Genomic DNA, 25,884 nt, shown 5'->3' with positions numbered 1-25,884 from the left:
CAGACTAACTAAAGAAATACAGGAAAGGAAACAAATAACCCAAATAAGAAATGAGATGGGCCATATCACAACAGACTCAACTGAAATTAAAAGAATTATATCAGGTTACTATGAAAAATTGTACTCTAACAAATTTGAAAACCTAGAAGAAATGGATGAATTCCTAGAAACACACTACCTACCTAAATTAACACACTCAGAAGTAGAACAACAACAAAAAAAAGATTGAAAAGGTAATCAAAAAACTCCCAACAATAAAAAAGCCCTGCCCTGGATGGCTTCACTGCAGAGTTCTACCAAACTTTCAGAGAACGCTTAACACCACTACTACTAAAGGTATTTCAGAGCATAGAAATGGATGGACTACTACCAAACTCATTCTATGAAGCCAGCATATCCCTGATAGCAAAACCAGGTAAAGACACCACAAAAAAAGAAAATTACAGACCTATATCCCTCATGAACATAGATGCAAAAATTCTCAACAAAATTCTAGACAATAGAATTCAACAACCTATCAAAAAATAATCCAGGATGGTGAGGTGGGATTTATACCAGCTATGCAAAAGATGGGGGTACTGGGTTTTTATGCAAGGTGGTTATTAGAAAAACAATTAATGTAATCCACCATATAAATAAAACAAAAGACAAAAACCACATGATCTTATCAACTGATGCAGAAAAGGCATTTGACAAAGTCCAGCACCCATTCATGATAAAAAGTCTTAGCGAAATAGGAATTGAAGGAAAATTCCTCAACATAAGAAAGGGCATTTATACAAACCCAACAGCCAACATCATCCTAAATGGAGAGAGCCTGAAAGCATTTCCCTTGAGAACAGGAACCAGACAAGGATGCCCTTTATCACCGCTGTTATTCAACATTGTGTTGGAGGTCCTAGCCAGAGCAATTAAGCTAGACAAAGAAATAAAGAGCATCCAGATTGGCAAGGAAGAAGTAAAATTATCTCTATTTGCAGATGACATGATTTTATACACAGAAAACACAATTAAGTGTTCTGAAATTCCCATTCTTCACAATGTTATCCATAATTTGTTATGGTCCACACGGCTGAATGCCTTTGCATAGTCAATAAAACACAGGCAAACACTTTTCTGGTATTCCCTGCTTTCATCCAAGATGCATCTGACAGCAGCAGTGATATCCCTCATTCTATGTCTCCTTATGAGTGTGGCTTGAATTTTTGGCAGTTCTCTATCAATTTGGCAGTTCTCAATCAATTTTGCATCTGCAGCCACTTTTGAATGATCTTCAGCAAAATTTTATTTGCATGTGATATTAATGATACGGTTTGATAATTTCTGCATTCTGTTTGATCACCTTTTTTTGGAATGGGCACAAATATGGATCTCTTCCAGTCGGTTGGCCAGGTAGCTGTCTTCCAACTTTCTTGGCATAGACAAGTGAGTGCTTCTAGCATTGCATCTGTTTGTTGAAACATCTCAGTTGGTATCCAGTCAATTCCTGGAGCCTTGTTTGTCGCCAATGCCTTCAGTGCAGCTTGGACTTCTTCCTTCAGTGCCATTGGTTCTTGATCATATGCTACCTCCCGAAATGGTATTTAAGGTCGACCAAATCTTTTTGGTGCAGTGATTCCGTATTCCTTCCATCTTCTTTTGATGCTTCCTGCATTGTTCACTATTTTGCCCATAGAATCCTTTAATATTGTAACTCATGGCTTGATTTTTTTATTCAGCTCTTGCAGCTTGAGAAATGCTGAGTGTGTTCTTTCTTTTCCATTTTCTAACTCCAGGTCTTTATACATCTCATTATAATAATTTACTTTGTCTTCTCAAGCCACCCTTGGAAGTCTTCTGTCTAGTTCTTTTACTTCATCATTTCTTCTATTTGTTTCAGCTGCTCTGTGTTCAAGAGCAAGTTTGAGAGTCTTTTCTGACATCCATTTAGGTCTTTTCTTTCTTTCCTTTTTAATGACCCATTGCTTTCTTCATGTATGATGTCCTTGATGTCATTCCATAACTCCTCTGGCCATTAATCATTAGTGTTTGTCTTAGTTATCTAGTGCTACCATAACAGAAATACTAGAAGTGGATGACTTTAATAAAGAGAAGTTTATTTTCTCACAGTCTAGTAGGCTAGAAGTCCGAAATTCAGGGTGCCAGCTCCAGGGGAAGGCTTTTTCTCTCTGTCAGCTCTGGAGAAAGGTCCTTGTCATCAGTCTTCCCTTGGTCTAGGAGTTTCTCTACTCAGGAACCCTGGGTCTACAGACGTGCTCTGCTCCTGGTGCTGCTTTCTTGGTGGTACGAGGTTCCCCTTTCTCTGCTCACTTCTCTCTTTTATATCTCAGAAGAGATTGGCTTAAGTTGTAGATTAATCTTGTAGATTAAGTCTACATAACTGCCACTAATCTCATTAACATCATAGGGATAGGATTTACAACACATAGGAAAATCACATCAGATGACAAAATGGTGGACAATCACACAGTACTGGGAATTATGGCCAAGCCAAGTTGATACACATATTTTTGGGGGACACAACTCAATCCATGACAGTGTTCAAGGCATCAAATCTGTTTTTGGTATGGTCTCTAAATTCAGGTGAGATATACTCAAGGTCATATTTTAGCTCTTGTGGACTTGTTTTAATTTTCTTTAGCTTCAGTTGAACTTTCATATGAGCAACAATATGTAGGGATAGTTAGTGTCAGGACCCTCAGAGGCATGGAAGACATACTCAGGCACCTAGCTGAAGCAGTTTCCTGCATTCATAATAGTCCTAGCTGGCCAGGTCTTCCCAGCTCCACTGTCCTTGATGCTATGAATATTCCAAGTAGCTAGATATATCTGGATGTGGCTTTGGTACTGGGCAATATCTAGATTCTTGCCCTGTTCTGTATATTCCTCCAGATGGCCTTTGAGATGAGTCATGAGACACTGTACTTGGCAGTGAAGCTGGTGGATCACTACCTAATGAAGGTAGCGTGCAAGAGGGACAAGCTGCAGCTCCTTGGTTCCACTGCCTTTCTGATTGCAGCAAAATTTGAGGTGAGTCTGAATCCATTGGGCTTAGAGAGAACTAATCAGATTTCTATCCAAGTATGTATGTATACATTTTTGTATATATGTGTGTTTGTACATATAAATGTGTGTATAATACAATCTCTCTCTCTCACACACACACACAAAATTTTTCTTACTAAATCTTGTGTCTGTTTTCCCCAGGCAGAGAAGCCAGTGTTGGATGGTTATGGTGCTGTATCTTGGTTTCCTGGCATCAGCAAGTTTCTTCCATTTCATCTTTGAAGATGCACCTATTTAAATTGGTCCTTTTAAAAGTGATTCTTTCCTATTTCTTAGGTGCTAAAAAAGAAATTTATTTTTATTTTTTAAACTGTGTTTGGAAACCCTGGTGATGTAGCAGTTAAGTGCTACGGCTGCAAACCAAAAGGTCGGCAGTTCGAATCCACCAGGCACTCCTTGGAAATTCTGTGGGGCAGTTCTGCTCTGTCCTATAGGGTCACTATGAGTCAGGATTGACTCAGTGGCAGTGGCTTTTTTTTGTTTTTTTTGAGTTTAACTATGTTTGACTCTGATTTTTTTCCATAAGATCAGCAAGTTGAATGAACCTTAGGGTTTGGGAGAGAGAGGTAGCAACTTTTACTAATGAGTTCAAAGAGCCTTAGAACTGTGGGCTTTCGTTTTGTTTGTGTGATTCCCCCCTCTCCCATTCCCTCCATCTTCCTCTTATTCTCCCTTTCCCTCCCTCCCCTCTCTTTCCCTATTCTCCCTCCTTCTGGTCCCATCTTTCTGTGCTATGCTCCTGCTCCAGCTTCAGCATGCTCCCTATCCCTTCCCCCACTCTATGTCTCTTTGTCCATCTCTCTCCCTTTCCACCTCTTTCACACTCACCCTCCATCTTGCCCCCTTCTTTCTCTCCCTTTCCCTATTCTTCTCCCTCTCTTCAGCCTACTCCTACATGCCATCTCTCTCCAGCCCTCTCAGGCTTCTCTCTCTGCCACACTCTCCCCTCTATCTTCCCCACTCTCCCATTCCTGCCTCTCCACTCTCTCCATGGATCTTGCTCCCTTCCCTCTCTCTTCACCTCCCTCTCTCTTCCTTTATTTCTCCGTATATCTTTCCATTTCCTTCCCTCTATCCCTCCCTTCCTCTCTCCCTCTCCCGTCTCACTCTCTCCCTAATCTCTTCCTTTCCTCCTCTCTTCCTCTCTCCTCCCTCTCCCCCGATCTTTCTTCCTGTCTCCATCTCTGTGTTCTCATCTCTGTCATTTCTCTCTTCCCCCTCCCTTTCCATACTCACCCACCCCATTTTCTTCCCTCTCTTTCCCTCCCTCTCTCCCAGGGATCTCGCTCCCTCTGTTCCTCTTTCTGTCTACCCCCTCTCTTATTCCCTCATCTTAACTCACCTTCTTTCTTTCCCTTTCACTCTCCATTTCTTTCCTGTCTCTCACTTCCCTCTCTCTCCTTCTCTCCCTATCTTCATCTCTCTCTACCTCTCTCTGTCTCCTTCCTTCTCTTACCCCCTCATCTTCTTCCCCTCACTCTCTCATTCCCTCCCCCGTCTCTCTCCCCTGTCCTCTCATATCCATTCTCACCCTCTCCCCGTTTGTCCCCATCTCTGTACCCCTTTCAATCCCTTTTTCTCCTTCTCCGTCTCCTATAGGTCCCTTTATCTTTCCCTCTATTCTCTCCCCTCCCTTTCTTCCTCCCTGTTGCCCTCTCCTTCTCACCCCTTCTCTCTCACCATTTCTCTTCTTCTGTCTCTTCCCCCTCCCTCTCACTTCTCTCCCCTCTTCTCCCCTTCTGTTTCCTCCTCTTTGTTCCCATCTTTGTCCTCCTCTCTGTTCTCTTTTAAATACCTCTTTTTCTCCCTCTCTCTCTTTCTCCTCCCCTCCCTTCCTTCCTCCTTCCTTCCTTTCCTCTCTCCATTTCTTTCTATATCTCTCCCCTCTCTTTCCCTTTGTTTCTCTCCCCACCCCACATACATCTCTATCGCCAGCTCCCATCTTCTCTCCATCTCTTTTCCCCAGATCTCTTGCCCTCTGTCTCCCCCTTTCTACCCCTCTTGGTCCTCTTCTCTGTCCTTCTTTCTCTCCCCCCTCTCTCCCACTCTCTTTTCCCCTTTCTCTTCCTATATCTTTTCCTTCCCCTCCCACCTTCTCTCCCTTCCTCTCTTCATCTCTCTCCCATCATCACTCTCTCCCTCCCTTCTCTTGTCCCCTCTCTTCTCTTCCCTCCCTCTATCTCCATCTCCCTCCCTCCTGCTGCTCCTCCTCGCTCTATCCTTCTCTTCCTCCTACTTCTCCCCCTCCCCTCCTCTCTCCCCTTCTCTTTCCTTCCCCATCTCTCTCTCTCTCCATCTCTCCTCTCTCCCCTTGCTTTAGATACCCCTCCTCCTTTCTCCCTCGCTTACCTCTCCCCTCCCTCCCTCTCTCTCCCTCTCTTCTCCTGTCACTTCCTATATCTTTCTTTACCTTTCTTTCCCTCCTACCCTTCCTTCCTCTATCCATCTCTACTCTATCTCTCATCTCACTGCTTCTTATGCCCTCTCCCCCTCCCTCAGCCCCTCTTTCTCTCTCCTCCTCTCCCTCCTTTTCTCCTCCCTCCCTCCCCCATTTTCCCTCTCTTCTTCTATACCCCATCTGCCCCTCCTCTTTCTCCCCTTCCTACCCCTCTTTCTCTCTTCTTTCCCTCTCCCACTTCCCCTCTCTCCTGCTCTCTCCCTTCACTCCTCCTCTCCCACTATGTCTCACTCTGTCTTCCCTTCTTCATCCCCATTTCTGTCCCCTTTCAATCCCTCTTTTTCTCCCTCTCTCCCACTTTCTTCCTCTCTCTCCCTCTGTCTTTCCTTTCCCCTTCCACCTTCCCTTCCTCCATCCTTTTCTCCCTGCCTCCAGCCCTCCATTTTCCTCTCTCTCTCCATCTCTTTCTATATTTCTCTCCAATCTCTCTCTCCTTCTTTTTCCCTCTATCTTCATCCCTGTATCTCTGTTTCTCCCTCCCTCTAGCTCTATCTCCACCTCTTCCCTCTCACCCTACTGTCCCTTGCTCCCACCCACTCTCCTCTTCTCCCACTCCTCCCTTTCTCCCTTCTTCCTCTCCCCCTTTGTTCTATTTCCCTGTCTCTCATTCTCTTGCTGTCCCCCTGTCTGTCCATCTCTTTCCTGTTCTCTCTCTCCACCTCTCCCTAGCTCTCTCCCCTCTCCCTGTCTCACAGTCTCCCATTCCTGCCTCCCCTCTCTCTCCCTTTCTTTTGCCTCCTCCTCTCCTCTACCTCCATCTCTCTCCCCTTTAACCTTATCTTTCCCTTTATCTTTCCTTCCCCTCCCTCCTATAACCCCTCCCTCTCTCTACCTCTGTCTCCATCTCTCTCCTATCACAGGGTCTCCCAGTTCTCTCCTACTCTCAAATGCTGATCTCTCCCTCTCTTCCCCTTATGTCTTTTCCTCTATCTCTCCCTCTCTCTTTCTCCCTCTCTGTTCCCCCCCTCCCTTCTCCTAACTCTCCCTCTATCTTTCTCTTCTCCTCCCTCCTTCTTTATCTGTCTCTCCGTCTTTCTCCCCTTCTCTCCTTTTCTCTCTCCCTCCACCTCCCTCCCTCTTTCCCCCCTCCCCTCTCTTTCTCTCTCCCTGGTCTCTCTCCCCCTCTCCTTAACCCACTCATGCCCCTATCTCTCCCTCCCTCTCTTACTCTTTTTCTCCATGATCTCCCTCTCTTTGTCTCCACCTCTCTCTCTCCACTCTTCCCCTTCCTTTCTCTGGCCATCTGTTTCCCCACTGCCTCTCTCATTTCATCTCTCTCTCTCTCTCTCTCCCTAGCTTCTTCCTCACTCCCCTCTTCTACTCTTTCTGTCCCATTTCTGCCTCCCCTTTCTCCCCTTGTTCTCAGTACCCCTTCCTCTTTCTCCCTTGCCTCTCTTTCTCTCTCCTTTTTTATCTCTTCCTATATCTTTCCCTCCCTCCTACACTCCCTCCCCCTTCTCTCTTTCTTCACCATCTCTCTGTTTCCATTTCCCACCCTCTCTTCCCCCCTTACCTCCCAATTTTTCCTACAGCTGACCCCTACTCTTCCCTTTTCTCTACTTTCTCTCTCTCTCCTGCCTCCCCCCTCTTCCTTCCTTGCTCTTTTTCCTCTTCCCTCTCATCTACTCCCTCTCTCTTCATCTCTCCCCATTCACTCCCCCTCTTCTCCTATTTGCCCCCCTCTCTGTCTCCCTTTCAGTCCCTCTTTTTCTCCTTCTGTCTCCCTCATTCTCTTCCCCTGTAGGTCCCTCTGTCTTTCCTTTCCCCTCCCTCCCTTCTCTCCCTTTTCCTCTCCTCTTCCTCTTCTTTTTTCTATCCCCATTTCTTCCCCTCTGTCCTCCTCCCTCTTCCTCACCCGCCTCTACCCCTTACTATTCCACTATTTTCCCACCTCTCCTCTGTCTCCACCTCTCCCTTCAATCTCTCTTTTCACCCTCTTTCCCACTGTAAGCCCCTATCTCTCACTCTATCTTTTCCCCCTCCCTGCTTGCCTTGCTTTCCCCCTTTCCATTTCATTCTACATCTCTCCCTTCTCCCTCGCTCTCCCTTCCTCCATTTCTTTATCTTCATTTCCCACTCTCTATTCCTCCCTCTCTCTTCCCTTGATCTCTCTCCCTCTGCCTGCCTCTTTCTCCCACTTTCTTTACCCCTCTTAGTCACCCCCTCTGTCCTTTTTTTCTCTTCCTCGCTTTTTCTTTCCCACTTTCTCTCCCTGTATCTTCCCCTTCCTCTCCCACCCTCCCTCCCTCCCTCTCTCCCTGTCTCTGCATCTCTCTCCCATCTCTTCCCCCCTTCTCTAGTCCCCTCTCTCTCTCTCTCCATCTCCTTCCTCTCTCCTTCCCCTTTCCCCTGCTCTATCCTTCTCCCTCTCCCTCTATCTCCCCCTTTCCCCTCCCCTTCTTCCTTCCTATTCCTCTCTCTCATCCCTCTCTATCTTCATCTCTGCCTTCATTTCTCTATCTCCATCTCCCTACCTCTCCTCCACTGTTCCCTTCTCTGACACACTCCTCCTCATCTAGCAACTCACCCCCTCTTTCACTGTCTGTTCTCTCCCTCCCTCCTCCTCTCCCCTGCTCCCTCTTTCTCTTCCCTCTTCAGCCCCCTTGCTCTCTCCCTCTTCCACTCTTCTCCTCTCTCCTGCTGTCTCTTTTGCCCTCCCCCTTTTATCCTTTCTCTTCCTCTCCTACCATCCCACTCCTGCTCCCATCTCTCCCTTGCTATTTCTCCCCTCTGTTCCTCTTCTCTCTGCCTTTCTCACTCCCTCTCCCAGTGATCTGTCTCCCACTCTTTTCCCCTCGCTCTTCCCTCCCTCTCTCCCTGCCTATATCTCTATACTTCTCTCCCTCTCTCCTCTACCTCTTATCTCTATCCATTCTTTTTTCTGTTTTCATCCCTCTCCGTCTCTCCCCCCTCTCTCACTCTCTCCTACCCCATCTCTCGTCTATCTCTTTCTCCCCCCATATCCCTCCCTCTCTTCATGCCTATTTCTCTCTTCTTTTCTCCTTCCCTCTCCCTCTCTTCCTATCATCCTTTCTCCCCCTCTTCCCAACCCCACACCCTCTCTTTCACCTCTTTCTCTTTGTCTTCTGTCTTTATGTCTCTTCCTTCCTCCCTCTCTTCCCCCTCCCCCTCTGTCTTTTTTTATACGTAAACTCATTTAGTTTATTGCAAGGTAGTCATAGCTAAGCACAAAAGTAAGACCTCAAGACATTCATTTAGCATTAGAGAATCAGAATTAACAATTATAATTTTAGTTTAAATGTTAGAGTCCAAATCTTTAGACTTCAGGTTTTTACCTTTAATGATTGGTCTCTGGGAGGGGACTTGACCACCCCTCAAAGTCAAAGGTAGTCCCCCTTAGCTAGGGTCTGAGGTCTCTTGTGACAAGCAGTATCTCAGTAGGTTTCTCAGTCTTTAGACAGAGTCAGAGAGACCTTTTGCTTCTGTCTTCTCTGAAAATGAACAGAAATCCATGGGTTTATATATGCTGTGTGCTGTCAAGTTCAACTATAATTGGTATGTTTTATTGCCAGTTAAGCGCATTGTTGCATAACATATTTATTTTGTTCCATTCTCCAACACTTCAGCTGCTATCCAAAGCTCTGAGATCTCTCTCTGTGTCTGTTTTTTATTCGTTTTCAGTGAGTTAGTTGCAGGGGAATAAATGGGAGTGACTTTACTCTGCCATCTTGCTCTGCTTCCCTCCCTCTCTGTCTTTTCATTTTTGTCCCTGTCTCTGTTACCATTTCAATCTCCCGTTTCCCATCTCTCCATCTATCTTTCAGTTCTCCCTTTTCTCCTTCCCACCCCATTTCTCTCTCTTTGCCTCCCTGTCTCTCTCCTTTCTTCTTTCCATCTTTCCTTCTCCATCTCTTTAGATATTTCTCTCCCATCTCAATCTCTTTCCCTCCCTCTATCTCTAGCTTCTCCCTTTCCCCATACTATCCCCTTCTCCCACCCACTTTCCTCTTCTCTTCTCCCACTCCACACACTCTGCCACCCCCTTCCCTCTTGTCCCTTGATATTTCTTCCTCTGTCTCTCTCTTTTCTCCTTTCTCTGATTATCTCTCCATGTCTCTACTTCTCTGTCTCCATCTCCATCTCTCCGTCTCCATCTTTCTCCCACTTTTTCACCCCTCTGCCCCCTCTCATTTTCTCTCTCCTGCTCTTTCTCCATCTCTCCTGCACTCTCTTCCTCTGGCCTCATCTCTGTTCCCTTCCCTGTCCTTCTCTCTCTCTTTTCTTCCCTCCCGCCCTGTCTCTATCTGCGTCTCCTTCCTGCTCTCCCCCACTTTACCCCCTCCCACAATCCTCAACCTTTCTTTGTCTGTCTCTCCCTCCCTGTATATCCACCTCTCTCTTACTTTCTCTCCTCCCCTCTCCTTCCCTCAGTGCCTTTCTCCTCCCTCATTCTCTTCCCTTCCTCTCCATTTCTTCCGGCTCTCTCTCTTCCCTTCTCTCACTCTCTCCTCGCACTTCCTTTCTCTTCCTGCCTATATCTCTGTCCTTTTCTCCCTCCCCTCCCCCTTCCTTTCTCTCTTACTCCTACCCCTACTCTTTCTTCCCCCCCTTTCTTCTCCTCTCCTGCCCCCTGTCTCTCTCCCTCCCTTCTTCTCTCCCACTTCCCCTCTACTCCCTCTCTTACCCTCTATCTCTCCCTCTCTACCCCTTCTCTGCTACTCTGTCCCTGTGACCTCGCCTTTCTATCTCTCTTTCTGTCTCCCTCTATGTCCCCCTCCATGTTCCTCTGTCTCTTGATCTTCCCTCTCCCTTCCTCTTCCTGGCCATATCTTTCTTTCCCTTTCTTTCTCCCCCTTTCTTTTTCCCTCCCTTCCTATCCATTTTCCCCTAGTTCTTTTCCCCTCTCTTTCTTCTCCTCTCTCTATCACATCCCTGCCCCTCTCATTTTTGATCTAGATACCCATCCTTCTCTCTTCCCTCCCTCTCTTTCTCTCTCTCCCCCATCTCTTCCCTATCTCTTCCCTCTTGTCTCTCCTGTTTTTCCCTATATCTTTCTCTTCCCTCCCTCCTATCCCCTTCCTGCCTCCATCTCTCTCCCATCTCACTCTCTGTCCTCTTCTCTCCTGTTACCTCTGTCCCCTTCTCCCTCCCTCTTGTCCCTCTTTTCTCTCCTCCCCATCCTTTGTCTATCCCACTTCAGTCCGTATCTCCCAGTCTCTGTCTCCCTCTGATCCTCCCCATCCTTTGTCTATCCCACTTCAGTCCGTATCTCCCAGTCTCTGTCTCCCTCTGATCTCTCCCTTTGTCTTCATCTCTGCCCCTTTTTGTCCCCTCTCTCACTCCATCTCCCCTATCTCTTTCTCCCTCAGTCATCTTATTTCTCTCTCTTTCTCTCCCTCTCCTTCCCTCCTGTCTACATCTTGCTCCCTGTTTTGCCACTTTCCCCCTCCCACACCCCTCATCTGCTCCCCATCTCTCATTTTCTCCCTTACCTCTCTCTATGTCCCCCATGCTTCCTCCCCTCTTCCATTTCTCCCTCTCTCCCCCCCCTTTGTATCTTTCTCTCTCTCCCCCCTCTCTTTCCCTCCCTCCTCTCTCTCTCTCCTTTCCTAGCTCTCCCTCTCTTTGTCCCCCCCCCCCGCAAGGTATGGAATCATCTTGCAGAAAACCGTTTGGCCTTTGTTCTCAATTATCTCAAGCCATACAAGCACCTGAGACTAATGAGTGGTATTGACTAGCCCAAGAGTGACTACATAGGGGCAACGCTGACTAAGCTTCAGGAGTAAGGATATAATTTATAAAGGCCACATGGTAAGGCCAATAAAGGCTTTGGAAGACAGGCTGAGAGAGCTTCCTGGTTAGGAAGAGCCAACATCTGCTCTCTGGAGGGTAGCATGTCCCCTTGAGACATAGAAACTCCATTTTGTGACCCCTCCCACTTTTTTCCCCACTTTTTCCCAAACCTCACTCTATGCATCTCTTCATTTGTATCCTTTTTTGTGATATTAAGTCTGTTATTGAAAGTATGATGTCTCACCTGAGTTCTGCGAGTTGTTCCAGTAAATTATCGGACTGAAAGGAGAGAAGGGGATGGTTGATCCAAAGTGGAAGGAGTCATGTGGACTCCTGAGCTTGTGGTTGATACCTGATGACCCAGTCGTGGGTGGCTGGGGATGAGGGAGAGATGGGCTGCTTGGGGAGCTGAGGTCTGAACTGAACAGGGAAGGGAAGCTGAGATTTCCATTGGACACAGCTGGTTGTATGGAGTGGAATTTGTTATCCACCACACAACTTGGCATCAGAAGTGGGTGATTTTAATTTTCCTGGACTGTTTGCCCAATTGGCATAGTCAGCAGGATTTATTCATGCCTATCTCTCTATTCTCTCCTCCTTTCTCTCCCCTTCCTGCCCGTCTCTTCCTCCATTCCTCCCTCCCCCTCCTCTCCTTTTCCCTCTCCCAGACTCTCCTCTTCCTTCATCTTTTATCTTCCTCTCCTTCCATCCATCTTCTGCCCCATCTCTCCCTTGCTCCCTCTCTCCTTTCCTCTATCTCTCCCTCTCTCCCCCATGTCTTACTCTCTCCCTGTGATCTCTCTCTGTGTCCCCCTTTTTCTCCTTCTCTGTTTCTTTGTTCCGCTTTCTGTTCCTCTCTTCTGTCCTCTTTGTCTCTCTGGCCATCTCTCTGCTTCTCTTTCACTCTCCTCCTCTCTGTTTCCCTCGCTCTCTATCTTTCTCAAGTTCTCCTCCCCTCTCCCCTCTCTTCCCCTTTCTGGGTCGCTCTTTTCTTCCCTAGCTCGCTCTCTCTCCATCTTCCTCATCCCCTTTCTCTTCCTTTATCTTTTCCTTCCCCTCCCTCCTACCCACATTTCCTCTCTCCCTCTCTATTTCCATCTCTTTCCCATATTATCCTCTCCCTCTCTTCTGTTCCTGTCCTTCTTTATCCCCCTGATCTCTCTTCCTCTGTCTATCTCTGTCCCTTTATCTTATGCCTTTTCTCTCCCCCTTTTTACCCCTCCCTCAACCTCTGTTTCTTCTCTATCTCTCCCCCTTTTTCTATGACCTCTCTCTTTGTCTCTCCCTCTCTATCTTTCCCGATATTTTCCCTGTCCTTCTCTCCCTCTCTTTCCATCTCTCTCCCCTCTCTCTACCCCTCTTCCCCTCTTCCCCCCTCTTCTTTCTCTAATTTCATCTCTCCCACACTCTCTCTGTCCCTCCCTCCTCTTCCCCTCTCAACCCCTGAGCTCTCTCCCTCTGTTTCCCCTATTTTTGTCCCCCTCTTGGTCCCCCTCTCTGTCCTTTCTTTACCTCTCTCTATCCACCTCTCTCTTCCTCTATTTCTCCCTGTGTCTTTCCCTTGGCTTCCCTCCTTCCAGCCCTTCCTTTCTCTTCCCCTTCCTATCTCTGTCTCCATCTCTCTCTCTCTCACCTCTTTCCCACTTTCTTTTCCCCCTTACTCTTCCCACTGTCCACTCTCCACTCTCTCCTTCTCTCCCTCTTCTTCCCCTTCCTCTCTCTCCCTTTCTTCTTCCTCCCCCTCCTCTCTCCTTTTTTCTCCTTCAACCCCATTTCCTCCATGCCTCCTCCCTTTCTCTCCCCCCTCCTCCACCCCTTTGTCTATCCCTCTCTTTCTCTCCCCTTCCCTGTTCTTTCCCCTCTCTTTATGTTTCTATCTCTATCCCTCCCCATCTCTCCCCAGATCTCCATCTCTCTCCACCTTTGTCACCCTCTCTCTCTTCTTGTCCCCTCTTTCTTCCTCTCCCTCACTTCCTTCCTCTCTCTATTCCACTACTTCACCCCCTCTTCTCTCCATTCCTCCTCTTGCTCGCACTCTCTCTTCCTTCTAATCACCTTACCTATCTGTTTCCCTTCCTGCTGTTCTCTTCCTTGTCCCTCTACCTTTATATCTGAATCTCCCTCCCTTCCCACTTTTCCACTTCTCTCACAACCCTCATCCTCTCCCTCTTTCTTCCTATCCCCCCTCTCTACCACCTCTCTCTCCATCTCTCCCCACTCTTTCTACCTCCTCTTTCTCCTTCTGTCCTCCCCTCTTGTTCCCTTTCTCTACCTATCTAGTTACCTCCCTCCCTCCTTTTCTCCCTCCCTCCCTCCTTCCTCCATTTCTCTCCCTCCTCTTCTTCTTCCTCTCTTCCCCTTTCTCCCATTCCTTTTTTCTCTCCCTCTCCTTCTCTTTCTCCATCTCTATCTCCCTTTTCTCCCTCAGTCCCCTTCCTCTGCCCCCTCCCCTTTTCCCCTAGTCCTTTTGTCCCCCTCCTTCTCTTTTTCTCCTTTCTCTCATTCCCTTGCTCCACCTCTCCTCTATACATACCTCTCCCTTTCTCTGCGCTATCTCTCTCCCCTGATCTCTTCTTCTGTCTCCCCATCTCTGTTTCTTTCTCTGTCCCCTTATCTCTGTCCCTCTTTCTCCCCACTCCCACTCCCCTGTCTTCTCTATCTCTCTGTCCTTCCCTGTCTCCCCTTCTTAGTTACCTAGTACTGCCATAACCAAAAATACCACAAATGGGTAGCTTTAAAAAACAGGAATTTATTGTCTCACAATTTTGGAAGCCAGAAGTTCAAATCAAGGCATAGACTAGGGAAGGTCCTTCCTTGTTCTCTCCTTGGTGTTTCTTGGTGTCTGTCTTCTCTCTGTGTGTATTTCTGTGTCTATATTCTGCTCTTTTTATTCCTTAGAAGTGATTAGATTTAAGACTTACCCTGGTAAGACCTCATTAACAAAACAAGAGAAAACCCCTATTTTCAAACAGGGTCATAGTTACGGGTACAGGTGTTGGACTTTAACACATTTTGCGGGGGGCACTATTCAATCCACAACACGTTCTTTGTCTCTCCCTCTGTCTTTCTTTTCCTGCATTCTCCTTCCTCTATCACTGTCTCCACCTCTTTCCCAACTCATTCCTCTCTTTCTCCTTTCCCCCTCTCCCTTGCTCTGTATCTCCATCTCTCCCTCCCTGTATCTTTCTGTTTCTCTCTCCCGCCCTCTCTTCACCATCTCTTACCTACAGCAACCCCCCTCTCTCCCCTTCTCTCTCTTGCCCCCCTTCCTTTCCCTTTTCCCCCTCTCCTCTTTCCTTTCATTCACTCCCCTCTCTCCATTTCTCTCTTCCCTCACTTCCCCTATCTCCCCTTATTTGTCCCCCTCTGTCCCTGGTGGTGCAGTGGTTAAAGAGCTCAACTTGTAACCAAAAGGTCAGCAGTTCGAATCCACCAGTCACTCCTTGGAAACCTATGGGGCAGTCCTACTCTGTACTCTAGGGTTGCTATGAGTCTGAATCGACTCAGTGGCAATAGGTTGGGGTTTTTTTTTTGTCCCCCTTTCAGTCCTTCTTTTTCTACCTCTCTCTCTCCCATATTCTTTCTCTATAGATCCCTCTGTCTCTCCTTTCCCCTCCCTCCCCCTTTCCTTCTTCCTGTCCCCTCCCCTCCTTCTTCCCCCTTGCTTCCTGTACCCCTCTCTATCCTCCTCTCTTCCCCCTCTTCTCTGCCTTTCCTTCTTTTTCCCCCTCTTTGTCCCCATCTCTGTCACCCTGTGTTCCTCTTTCAGTCCCTTTTTTCCTTATCTTCTCCCCTCCCCCTTCTCCCTTGCTTCCTCAACCCCTCTCTCTTTCCCCCTCCTTCTCTGCCTTTCCTTCTTTCTCCCCATCTCTGTCACCCTCTGTTACTCTTTCAATCCCTCTTTTTCTCCCTCTCTCTCCATATTCTCCTATCTCTCAACTCTTTCCTTTCCCACTCCCTCCCTCCCTCTGTTTTCCCCTCTCTGTCCGTTTCTTTCCATATCTCTCCCCCCCTTCTCCTCTCTATCTTCATCTCTCCCTCCTTTCTTCCTACCTGTATTTTTCCCTCTTCCTCTGATCTCTCTCCCCATTTCCCCTTTTCTCTACCCTCTTCATTCCCCTTCTTTGTCCTTTTTTCTCCCCCCCACTCTCATCCCTTTTCTATCCCTATCTTTCCCTTCCTCTTGCACCTTCACTACCTTCCATCTTTCATCTCTTCTCTTTCCCTCTCCCTAGTTCTCCTCTCCTCTCCCTCTCTTCCCTGCTTCATATCCTATTTCTCCTAGTCCCAACCACCACTCTTTTTCTCCCTCTGTCCCCTTCTGTCTCCCTTCTTCGTCTTCTTTTCAGTCCCCTCTTCTCTCTCCCCCACTGTCTTGGTCTTTGGGTTCTTTCCTCCCTCCCTCACTGCCTCCTACCTTTTCCCCCCTACTCCCTCTCTTGCCTCCTCTCCCCTCCCTATCTGTCTCCCCTTCTTTGTCCACATCTCTGTGCCTCTCTCTATCCCTTTTTCCTCTCCCACTCTCATATCTCCCATTCTCTTTTTCATTCCATTCCTCTCTTCCTCCCTCTTCTTTCCCTCTCTCACTCTCCATTTCTTTCTAATTCTCCACTCTCCCTCTCTATCTTCCTCTCTGTCTTCCCCATTACCCCTCTCCTATTCCCCAATCTCTCTCCCTTCCTCCCCTTCTTCCCTGCTCCTTCCTTCTCTTCCCCCTTCTGCCCTCTCTCTTTACTCTCCTTGTTTTTCACCCTCTCTTCTCCTCTCTTACTGTCTCTCCCCCTCCCTTCCTCTTTCAGCCTTCCTCTTCCTTTCCTTCCATCCCATTCCTGCTACCTCTCCCCCTTTCCAAAATCTCCCTCTCCCATTCTCATCTTCTCTCCTCCTCACTAGCCCTGATCTCTCTCCCTCTGTCTCCCCTCTTTGTCTCCTCTTCTCTGTCCTTCTCTCCCTGTCCCACTTTCTCTATCCCATTCCTGTCTCTACTTTCTCGCAGTTGTTCTTGCCCCCCTCCCTCTCTTTCCCCTCCCTCTTTTCTCTCCCTTCCTGTTCTCTCTCTCTTCTTCGGTCTTCCATTATCTCTGTCTATATCTTTCCTTTCCTCTCCCTTCTTTCCTCTTTCCCTTCCTTTCTCTCTACCTCCCTCTCCCATCTCGTTCTTCCCCTCTCTCCCCTTTTCTCCTTTGCACTCCTGCCCTCTCTCCCCCTTTATTCCTTCCCTTTCCTTTTCTTTTCCTATATTCCTCTCTCCCCTCTCTCCACCCCTCCCTCTCTCTCCCATCTCTCTCTTTGTATTCCCCTTTCTGTCCTCCTCTGACTGTTCCCCCCCACCTTCTGTTCTCTTTCTCCTCCTTTTCTCTCTCACTCTCTTAACTCTCCTTCTGTCTTTTCTTTCCCTCCCTCTCTTTCTCTTCCTCTCTCTCTCACTCTATCTCTTTACCATCTCTTTCTCCTTTTCTACTTCCCTCCCTCAATTCTCTTCTCCTCTCTCCCCCTCTCCCACGTCCCTCTCTTTGTCCCCATCTCTGTTCCTCTTTTATCCCTTTTTGTCTCCCTCTCTCTCCCTTATAGGCCCCTCAATCTTTCCTTTCCCTCCTTCTCTCCCTGTATGTCTATCTGGATTTCTTCCGTCTCCCACTTTCCTCCTCACAACTCTCATCCTCTCCCTCCTTCTTCCTATCTCTCCCTCTCCTTCCCTCCCTCTCTCTTCATTTCTCTCCCTCTGTACCCTCTTCCTCTCTCCCAACACTCTCTTGCTTACCTCTCTCCCTGTTTCTCTCTCCCCCTCCCATTATCTCTTTCCCTCCTCTTCATTTCTCACTAGCTCTCCCTACCTCTTCCTCTCTCACTTTCTCCCATCTCCTTCTATCCCTCCTGGTCCCTCCCTATCTTCATGCCTATCTCTCTATCCTTTTCTTCCTCTCTTCCCCTCTGCCTTCCTCTCCTACTCCTAACCCTTATTCTCTCCCCCCAAGACTCTCCCCATCTTCCTTCACCCTCGACCTTTTCTTCCATCTCACTTCTGCCCCCTCTCCCCTTGCTCTCTTTCTCGCTCTGTCTACCCCTCTCTCCTGTTATGTTCTACTCACTCCCTGTGATCCTCTTTCTCTGATATGCCTCTGTGTCTCCCTCTCTATCCCCCTTTCTGTCCCTTCTTTCTCTCTCCCTCTTTTCCCTCCCCCTCTCTCTTTTCCTTCCTTTCTCTCCATCTCTCCCTCCTCTCCTTCCCTTTCCTCTCTCTTCCATTTTGCTTCCCCTCTCTCTCCAGTGCTCTAGATACTGCTACTTCTCTCTCCCGCTTTTCCCCCTTCTCCTCCTCCTTTCTCGTTATATCTTTCCCTTACCCCTCATCTACCATCCCTTCCTCTCTCTACCTCCACCTCGCTCTTTCATATCATTCTCTGTTCCCTTCTTTATACCCTTTTCCTCCCTCTGTCCCCCTCCCCTCTCCTCTTCCCCCCACCTCTTTCACCACAGTCCCTCCTGCCCCCTTTATTTTTCTCTCCTTCCCTTCTTCCCTCTCTTACCCTCATCTTTTATCCTCTGCCCTCATGTCTGTTCACTTCTCTGCCCCCGTCATTTCCCCCTCATCATCCCCCTCACTCTTTCTCCCTCTGGCTCCTTTTATCTCTCCCATCTTTCCTCCCCTTCCTTCCTCCTCCTCCTCCCTTTACCTCACTCATCTCTATCTGCGTCTTCCTCCTGCCCTTCTCCACTTTTCCAGTCTCCCACAACTCTCATTCTCTTCCTCTCTCCACCTCTCCATTCTCTTTCTATGTCTCTTTATCCTTCTTTCCCTCTGCATACCCCTCCTTTCTCTCACCCTCTCTCCCACATTCCCTTGATTACATCTCTTTCTCCCCTGCCCCGTCCCTCTCTCCAGCCTTCTCTGTCTCCTTTTTCCTTTCCCTCTTTGCCTCCCCTTCTCTTTACCCCCTCACTCTCTGCTACCCTCCTCTCTTCTATCTTTTTCTCCTTCCAGCGCCCTCCCTGTATTCCTGCCTATTTCTCTCTCCTTTTCTCCTCCCTTCTCCTCTCCCTATCACATGCTCTCCCCCCATCCCTTTGACCTACTCCTATCCTCACTTTCTTTTCTCTTCTCTGTCCCTTTCTCTCCCCCTCTTGCCCCATGTCTGTCTCTCTCTTCCTCCCTTTCCTCTTCCTTCTCTCCCACTACCCCTCTCTCATCCTCTGTTTTCATCTTTGTCCCGATCTCTGGTTGCCTTTCAGTCCCTTTTTCTTCCTCTCCCTCCCTCTGTCTCCTCCTCTCTGTCCTTCTTTCTCTCTCTCCCTGCCTTCTCCCCCACCCCCGCCATCTCTCTCCGCCTATCTTCTACTATTCCTATCCTATTTCTGCCTCTCCTCTTTCTTCCTTGTTCTGGATACCCCCACTCCTATTCCTCTCTCTCTCTTTCTCGTTCTCTCTTCACTTACCTCTCCCTATATCTTTCCCTTCCCCAACTCCTTCTCTCCTTTCTTATCTACTTCTTTCTATCTCTCTCCCATCTTATTTTCTCTCCGCCTTTCTCCTTCACTTTCTTTCCTTCTTTTGCCCCCCTCACTCCTCCTCCCTTTCTCTCCCTCCCTCCACCTTCTTCTTCTGTCTTGCTCTCTTCCCCTCTTTTCTGTTTTCTCTGATATACATCCCTCTCCCCTTCTCCCCTTGTCTCACTCTCTGTCCCCTCTCTGTTAGTCTCTTTCCACCTTTCTTCCTCTAGTTCTGGCTCTGCCTCTCCCACTCTCCCTCTCTCCTTCTCTTTCTCACCCTTTCTCTCTCCCTCTTCCCCTCTTGCTGCCCCTCTTATACCCTCCTCTCTTCCTCTGTCATCCACCTTTCATTTTATTTTTCTGAGCCTTTCAAATCTACCAGAAGCTGGCTGTCAGTGGTACCCTGAATATTTATACTAGGATGTGTGTTTGCATCCTGTATCTCATCTCTCTTCCTCTGCCATTTATCTTTAAGCAGAGAGCAGAGTGCTGTCTTTAGCCTGTTGTGACTGCCTCTCTTCTCCCCCCATAGGAGACCTGCTCACCTTGTGTGGATGACTTCCTGTACATCTGTGATGATATTTATCAGAGAGATGATGTGCTTGCCATGGAAATCAGCATCCTGAAAACCCTCAAATTTGATATCAACATCCCCACTGCCTATCATTTTCTGCGCAGATATGCTATGGTAAGGTGGAAGGGGCACATCTTCATTCTCTCACTGCTTCTTTAGTCCTTTGTGTGCCCAGAGTGACTGTCTGAGTCATAGGAAAAGAGAATGGGGACAGCTGGGGTGTAGGGGAATTATCTCCTTTAATTAAAGGTTGGCAATTGTTATGGATTGAATTGTATCCCCCCAAAACATGTGTCAACTTGGCTAGGTCACAATTCCCAGTATTGTGTGCTTGTTCACTATTTTGTGATCTGATGTGATTATCCTGTGTGTGGTAAATCCTAACCCCTAAGATACTAATGAAGGAGTCCTGGTGGTGCAGCGGTTAAAGCAATCAACTGCTAACCAAAAGGTCAGCGGTTTGAAACCACAAGCTGCTCCGTGGGAGAAAGATGCGGCAGTCTGCTTCTGTAGAGATTTACAGCCTTGGAAACCCTATGGGGTCGCTATGAGTTGGAATCAACTCGATGGCAGTGGGCTTGGTTTGGGGATGATGTTAACAAGGCAGGATTAGAAGCAGTTAAGTTAATGAGACAGGGCTTAATCTACAGGATTAGGTTGTATTCTGAGTCAATCTCTTTTGAAATATAAAAGAATCAAGCAGAGGGAAGAGGGGCCCCATTATCACCAAGCAAGAAAAGCCAGGAGTGAAGTGTGTCCTTTGGACTCAGGGTGCCTACATTGAGAAGCTCCTAGGTCAGGGGAAGATTAATGATGAGGACCTTACCCCAGAGCTGACAGAAAAAACTTCCCTTGGAATTCATACTCCGAATTCAGGCTTCTAGCCTCCTAAACTGTGTGAGAATAAATTTCTGTTTGTTAAAGCCATCCACTTGTGGTATTTCTGTTATGGCAACACTAGATAACTAAGACAGCAGTCTATGAAGCAGGGGGTCAAATCACTGACTTGCAGACTGTACCTATAAGATTTTTTTTCCTTTATTTTTTATTGTGCTCTGCCACCAGGGATTCTTTTTTTAAATAATTTTTATTGTGCTTTAAGTGAAAGTTTACAAATCAAGTCAGTCTTTCACATATAAACTTATATACACCTTACTACATACTCCCACTTACTCTCCCCCTAATGAGTCAGCCTGCTCCCTCCTTCCAGTCTCTCCTTTCATGACCGTTTTGTCAGTTTCTAACCCCCTCTGCCCTCCCATCTCCCCTCCAGACAGGAGATGCCAGCATAGTCTCAAGTGTCCACCTGATGCAAGTAGCGCACTCCTCATGAGCATCTCTCTCCAACCCATTGTCCAGTCCAATCCATGTCTGATGAGTTGGCTTCGGGAATGGTTCCTGTCCTGGGCCAACAGAAGGTTTGGGGACCATGACTGCCAGGATTCTTCTAGTCTTAGTCAGACCATTAAGTCCAGTCTTTTTATGAGAATTTGGGATCTGCATCTTACTGTTCTCCTGCTCCCTCAGGGGTTCTCTGTTGTGCTCCCTGTCAGGGCAGTCATCGGTTGTGGCTGGGCACCATCTAATTCTTCTGGTCTCAGGATGATGTAGTCCCTAGTTCATGTAGCCCTTTCTGTCTCTTGGGCTGATAATTACCTTGTGAGCTTGGTGTTCTTCATTCTCCCTTGATCCAGGTGGGTTGAGACTCATTGATGCATCTTAGATGGCCGCTTGCTAGCGTTTAAGGACCCAGATGCCACACTTCAAAGTGGAATGCAGAACGTTTTCTTAATAGAATTTATTTTGCCAATTGACTTAGATGTCCCCTGAAGCCATAGTCCCCAAACCCTGGCCCCTGCTCCGCTGACCTTCGAAGCATTCAGTTTATTCAGGAAACTTCTTTGCTTTTGGTTTAGTCCAGTTGTGCTGACCTCCCCTGTATTGAGTGTTGTCCTTCCCTTCACCTAAAGTAGTTCTTATCTACTATCTAATCAGTAAATAACCCTCTCCCACCCTTCCTCCCTGCCCCCTCTCGTGACCACAAAAGAATGTGTTCTCAGTTTAAAATGTTTCTCAAGATTTTTTTTTATACAATATTTGTCCTTTTGCATCTGACTAATTTCACTCAGCATAATGCCTTCCAGGTTCCTCCATGTTATGAAATGTTTCACAGATTCATCGCTGTTCTTTATCAATGCGTAGTATCCCCAGGGATATTTTTTATTAAAAAATTTTTTCTTCTAAAACATTGCACAGATATTGTGTAGAAGTCATTTTGCTGGTACCCCCCTCTGACAGTGCCATCCAGTATGATCCACACCCCCACACCCCTCTAGTGATGCCACTACCTCTCTTTTACTTTCCTTTTTTGTTTTTTAATTTTTATTGTGCTTTAAGTGAAAGTTTACAAATCAAGTCAGTTTCTCATACAAAAATTTATGTACATCTAGCTATATACACCTAGTTGCTCTCCCCTAATGAGACAGCACGCTCCTTCTCTCCATCCTCTATTTCCGTGTCCATTCAGCCAGCTTCTGTCCCCCTCTGCCTTCTCATCTCCCTTCCAGACAGAAGCTGCCCACATAGTCTCATGTGTCTACTTGATCCAAGAAGCTCCCTCCACACAGGTATCATTTTCTATCCTATAGTCCAGATCAATCCCTGTCTGAAGAGTTGGCTTTGGGAATGGTTCTAGTCTTCTGCTAACAGAAGGTCTGGGGACTACAACCTCCAAGGTCCTTCTAGTCTCAGTCAGACCATTCGGCCTGGGTTTTTTTTAATGAGAATTTGAGGTCTGCATCCCACTGCTCTCCTGCTCGTTCATGGGTTCTCTATTGTGTTCCCTGTCAGGGCAGTCATCGGTTGTGGCCGGGCACCATCTAGTTCTTCTGGTCTCAGGATGATGTAGTCTCTAGTTCACGTAGCCCTTTCTGTCTCTTGGGCTCATAATTACCTTGTGACCTTGGTGTTCTTCATTCTCCTTTGATCCAGGTGGGTTGAGACCAACTGATGCAGCTTAGATGGCTGCTTGCTAGCATTTAAGACCCCAGACACCACTCTCCAAAGTGGGATGCAGAATGTTTTCTTAATAGATTTTATTATGCCAGTTGACTGAGATGTCCCCTGAAACTAGGGTCCCCAAACCCCCGCCCCTGCTACGCTGGCCTTCAAAGTGTTCAGTTAATTCAGGAAACTTCTTTATTTTTGGTTTAGTCCAGTTGTGCTGACCTCTCCAGTATTCCGTGTTGTGTTTCCCTTCACCTAAAATAGTTCTTGTCTACTTTCTAATTAGTGAATACCCCTCTTCCTTCCTCCCTCCCCACTCTCGTAACCATCCAAGATTATTTTCTTCTCTGTTTAAACTATTTCTTGAGTTCTTATAATAGTGGTCTCATACAGTATTTATCCTTTTGCAACTAAGTAATTTTACTCAGCCTAATGCCTTCCAGATTCCTCAATGTTATGAAATCTTTCGCAGATTCATCATTGTTGTTGATCGTTGCATAGTATTCCATTATGTGAATATACCATAATTTGTTTATCTGTTCGTCTGTTGATGGGCACTTTGGTTGCTTCCATCTTTTTGCTATTGTAAACAGTGCTGCAGTGACCATGGGTGTGCATATACCTGTTCGTGTAAAGGCCCTTATTTCTCTAGGATATATTCCAAGGAGCGGGATTGCTGGATCGTATGGTAGTTCTATTTCTAGCTTTTTAAGGAAGTGCCAAATCGATTTCCAAGCTGCTTATAACATTTTACATTCCCACCAACAATGTGTAAGTATTCCAGTCTCTCCACAGCCTCTCCAACATTGATTATTTTGTGTTTTTTAGGTTAATGCCATCCTTGTTAGAGTGAGATGGTATCTCATTGTAGTTTTGATTTGCATTTCTCTAGTGGCTAATGATCCTGAGCATTTGCTCATGTATCTGTAGCTACCTGAATGTTTTCTTTAGTGAAGTGCCTGTTCATATCCTTTTCCCATCTTTTAATTTGGTTATTTTTCTTTTTGTTATTGAATTTTTGCAGGATCATGTAGATTTTAGAGATCAGAAGCTGATCGGAAATGTCATAGCTAAAAACTTTTTCCCAATCTGTAGGTAATCTTTTTACTCTTTTGGTGAAGTCTTTGGATGAGCATAGGTGTTTGGTTTTTAGGAGCTCCCAGTTATCTAGTTTATCTTCTGGGGTTTGTGCATTGTTAGTAATGTTTTGTTTGCTGTTTATGCCATGTATTAGGGGTCCTAGCATTGTCGCTATTTTTCTTCCATGATCTTTATTGTTTTAGATTTTATATTTAGGTGTTTGATCCATTTTGAGTTAGTTTTTTTTGCATGGTGTGAGGTATGGGTCTTGTTTCATTTTTTTTTTTTTTTTTTTGCAGATGGATATCCAGTTATGCCAGCACCATTTGTTAAAGAGACTGTCTTTTTCCCCATTTAACTGACTTTGGGCCTTTGTCAAATATCCCCTGCTCATATGTGGATGGATTTATGTCTGGATTCTCAATTCTGTTCCAATGGTCTATTTATCTGTTTTTACCAGCACCAGGCAGTTTTGACTATTGTGGTGGTATAATAGATTCTAAAATCAGGTAGTGTGAGGCCTCCCACTTTGTTCTTCTTTTTCAGTAATGCTTTACTTATCTGGGGTTTTTCCCTTTCCATATGAATTTGGTGATTTGTTTCTCCACCTCATTAAAAAATGTCTTTGGAATTTGGATAAGAATTGCATTAAATCTATAGATTGCTTTTGGTAGAATAGACATTTTTACAATGTTAAGTCTTTGTATCCATGAGCAAGGTATGTTTTTCCACTTATGTAGGTCTCTCTTGGTTTCTTGCAGTAGTGTCTTATAGTTTTCTTTGTGTAGGTCTTTTACGGCTCTGGTAAGATTTATTCCTAAATATTTTATCTTCTTGGGGGCTACTGTAAATGGTATTAATTTGGTGATTTCCTCTTCCATGTTCTTTTTGTTGGTGTAGAGGAATCCAACTGATTTTTGTATGTTTATCTTATATCCTGATTCTCTGCTGAATGCTTCTATTAGTGTCAGTAGTTTTCTGGAGGATTCTTTAGGGTTTTCTGTGTATAAGACCATGTCATCTGCAAATAGAGAAGCTTTTACCAACCTGGATGCCGTTTCTTTCTTTATGTAGCCTAATTGCTCTAGCTAGGACCTCCAACACAATGTTGAATAAGAGTGGTGATAAAGGGCATCCTTGTCTGGTTCCTGATCTCAAGGGGAATGCTTTCAGACTCTCTCCATGTAGGATGCTGTTGTCTGTTGGCTTTGTATAAATGCCCTTTATTATGTTGAGGAATTTTCCTTCTGTTCCTATTTTGCTGAGAATTTTTATCATGAATGAGTGTTGAACTTTCTCAAATGCCTTTTCTGCATCAATTGATAAGCTCATGTAGTTTTGTCTTTTGTTGTATTTATATGATGGATAACGTTAATTGTTTTTCTAATGTTGAGCCATCCCTGCATACCTGGTATGAATCCCACTTGGTCACGGTGAATTGTTTTTTGACGTGTTGAATTCTATTGCCTAGAATTTTGTTGAGGATTTTTGCGTCTGTGTTCATGAAGGATATAGGTCTGTAATTTTCTTTTTTTCTTGGTGTCCCTACCTGGTTTTGGTATCAGGGATATGGTGGCTTCATAGAATGAGTTTGATAGTATTCTGTCCTTCTTATACTCTGAAATACCTTTAGTAGTAGTGGTGTTAACTCTTATCTGAAACTTTGGTAGAACTCTCCAGTGAAGCCTTCTGGGCCAGGGCTTTTTTTTGTTGGGAGTTTTTTGATTACCTTTTCAATCTCTTCTTTTGTTATGGGTCTATTTAGTTGTTCTACCTCTGTTTGTGTTAGTTTAGGTAGCTAATGTGTTTCTAGAAATTCTTCCATTTCCTCTAGATTTTCAAATTTGTTAGAGTATAGCTTTTCACAGTGATCTGATATGATTCTTTTAATTTCAGTTGGGTCTGTTGTGATATCACCCATCTCATTTCTTATTTTGGTTATTTGCTTCCTCTCCTGTTTTTCTTTTGTCAGTTTGGCTAATGGTTTATCAATTTTGTTTATCTTTTTGAAGAACTAGGTTTTGATCTTGTTAAGTGTTTTTATTGTTCTCCCTTTCATTTAATCCTGCTCTAATGTTTATTATTTGCTTTCTTTTGGTGCCTGAGGGTTTCTTTTGTTGCTCCCTTTCTATTTTTTCAAGTTGTAGGGATAATTCTTTGATTCTGGCCCTTTCTTCTTTTTCTATGTGTGCATTGACTGATATAAATTGACCTCTGAGCGCTGCTTTCGCCGTGTCCCAAAGGTTCTGATGGGAAGTGTTTTCAATCTCATTGGATTCTTTGAATTTCTTTATTCCATCCTTAACGTCTTCTATAATCCAGTCATTTTGATTAGGGTATTGTTTGGTTTCCAAGTGTTTGATTTCTTTTCCCTGATTTTTATGGTATTTGTTTGTGCTTTTATGGACTTGTGGTCAGAGAAGATGCTTTGTAATATTTCAATGTTTTGGATTCTGCT

General features: G+C 45.9%; 1 protein-coding gene across 1 annotated transcript in view; it reads left to right on the top strand.

Moving 5' to 3' along the window:
* CCNB3 (cyclin B3) overlaps positions 1–25,884 on the top strand; it is a 104,522-nt gene that overhangs the window by 54,217 nt on the left and 24,421 nt on the right. The window contains exons 8-9 of the mRNA XM_049871857.1: positions 2,893–3,030; positions 19,299–19,454. Of these exons, the coding sequence (XP_049727814.1) occupies positions 2,893–3,030; positions 19,299–19,454 (294 nt within the window). The remainder of the gene's footprint in view (positions 1–2,892; positions 3,031–19,298; positions 19,455–25,884) is intronic.

Source organism: Elephas maximus, chromosome X (assembly GCF_024166365.1).
Source record: "Elephas maximus indicus isolate mEleMax1 chromosome X, mEleMax1 primary haplotype, whole genome shotgun sequence".
NCBI classification, from domain to species: Eukaryota; Metazoa; Chordata; class Mammalia; order Proboscidea; family Elephantidae; genus Elephas; species Elephas maximus.
This window is presented reverse-complemented; position numbering and strand designations above follow the sequence as displayed.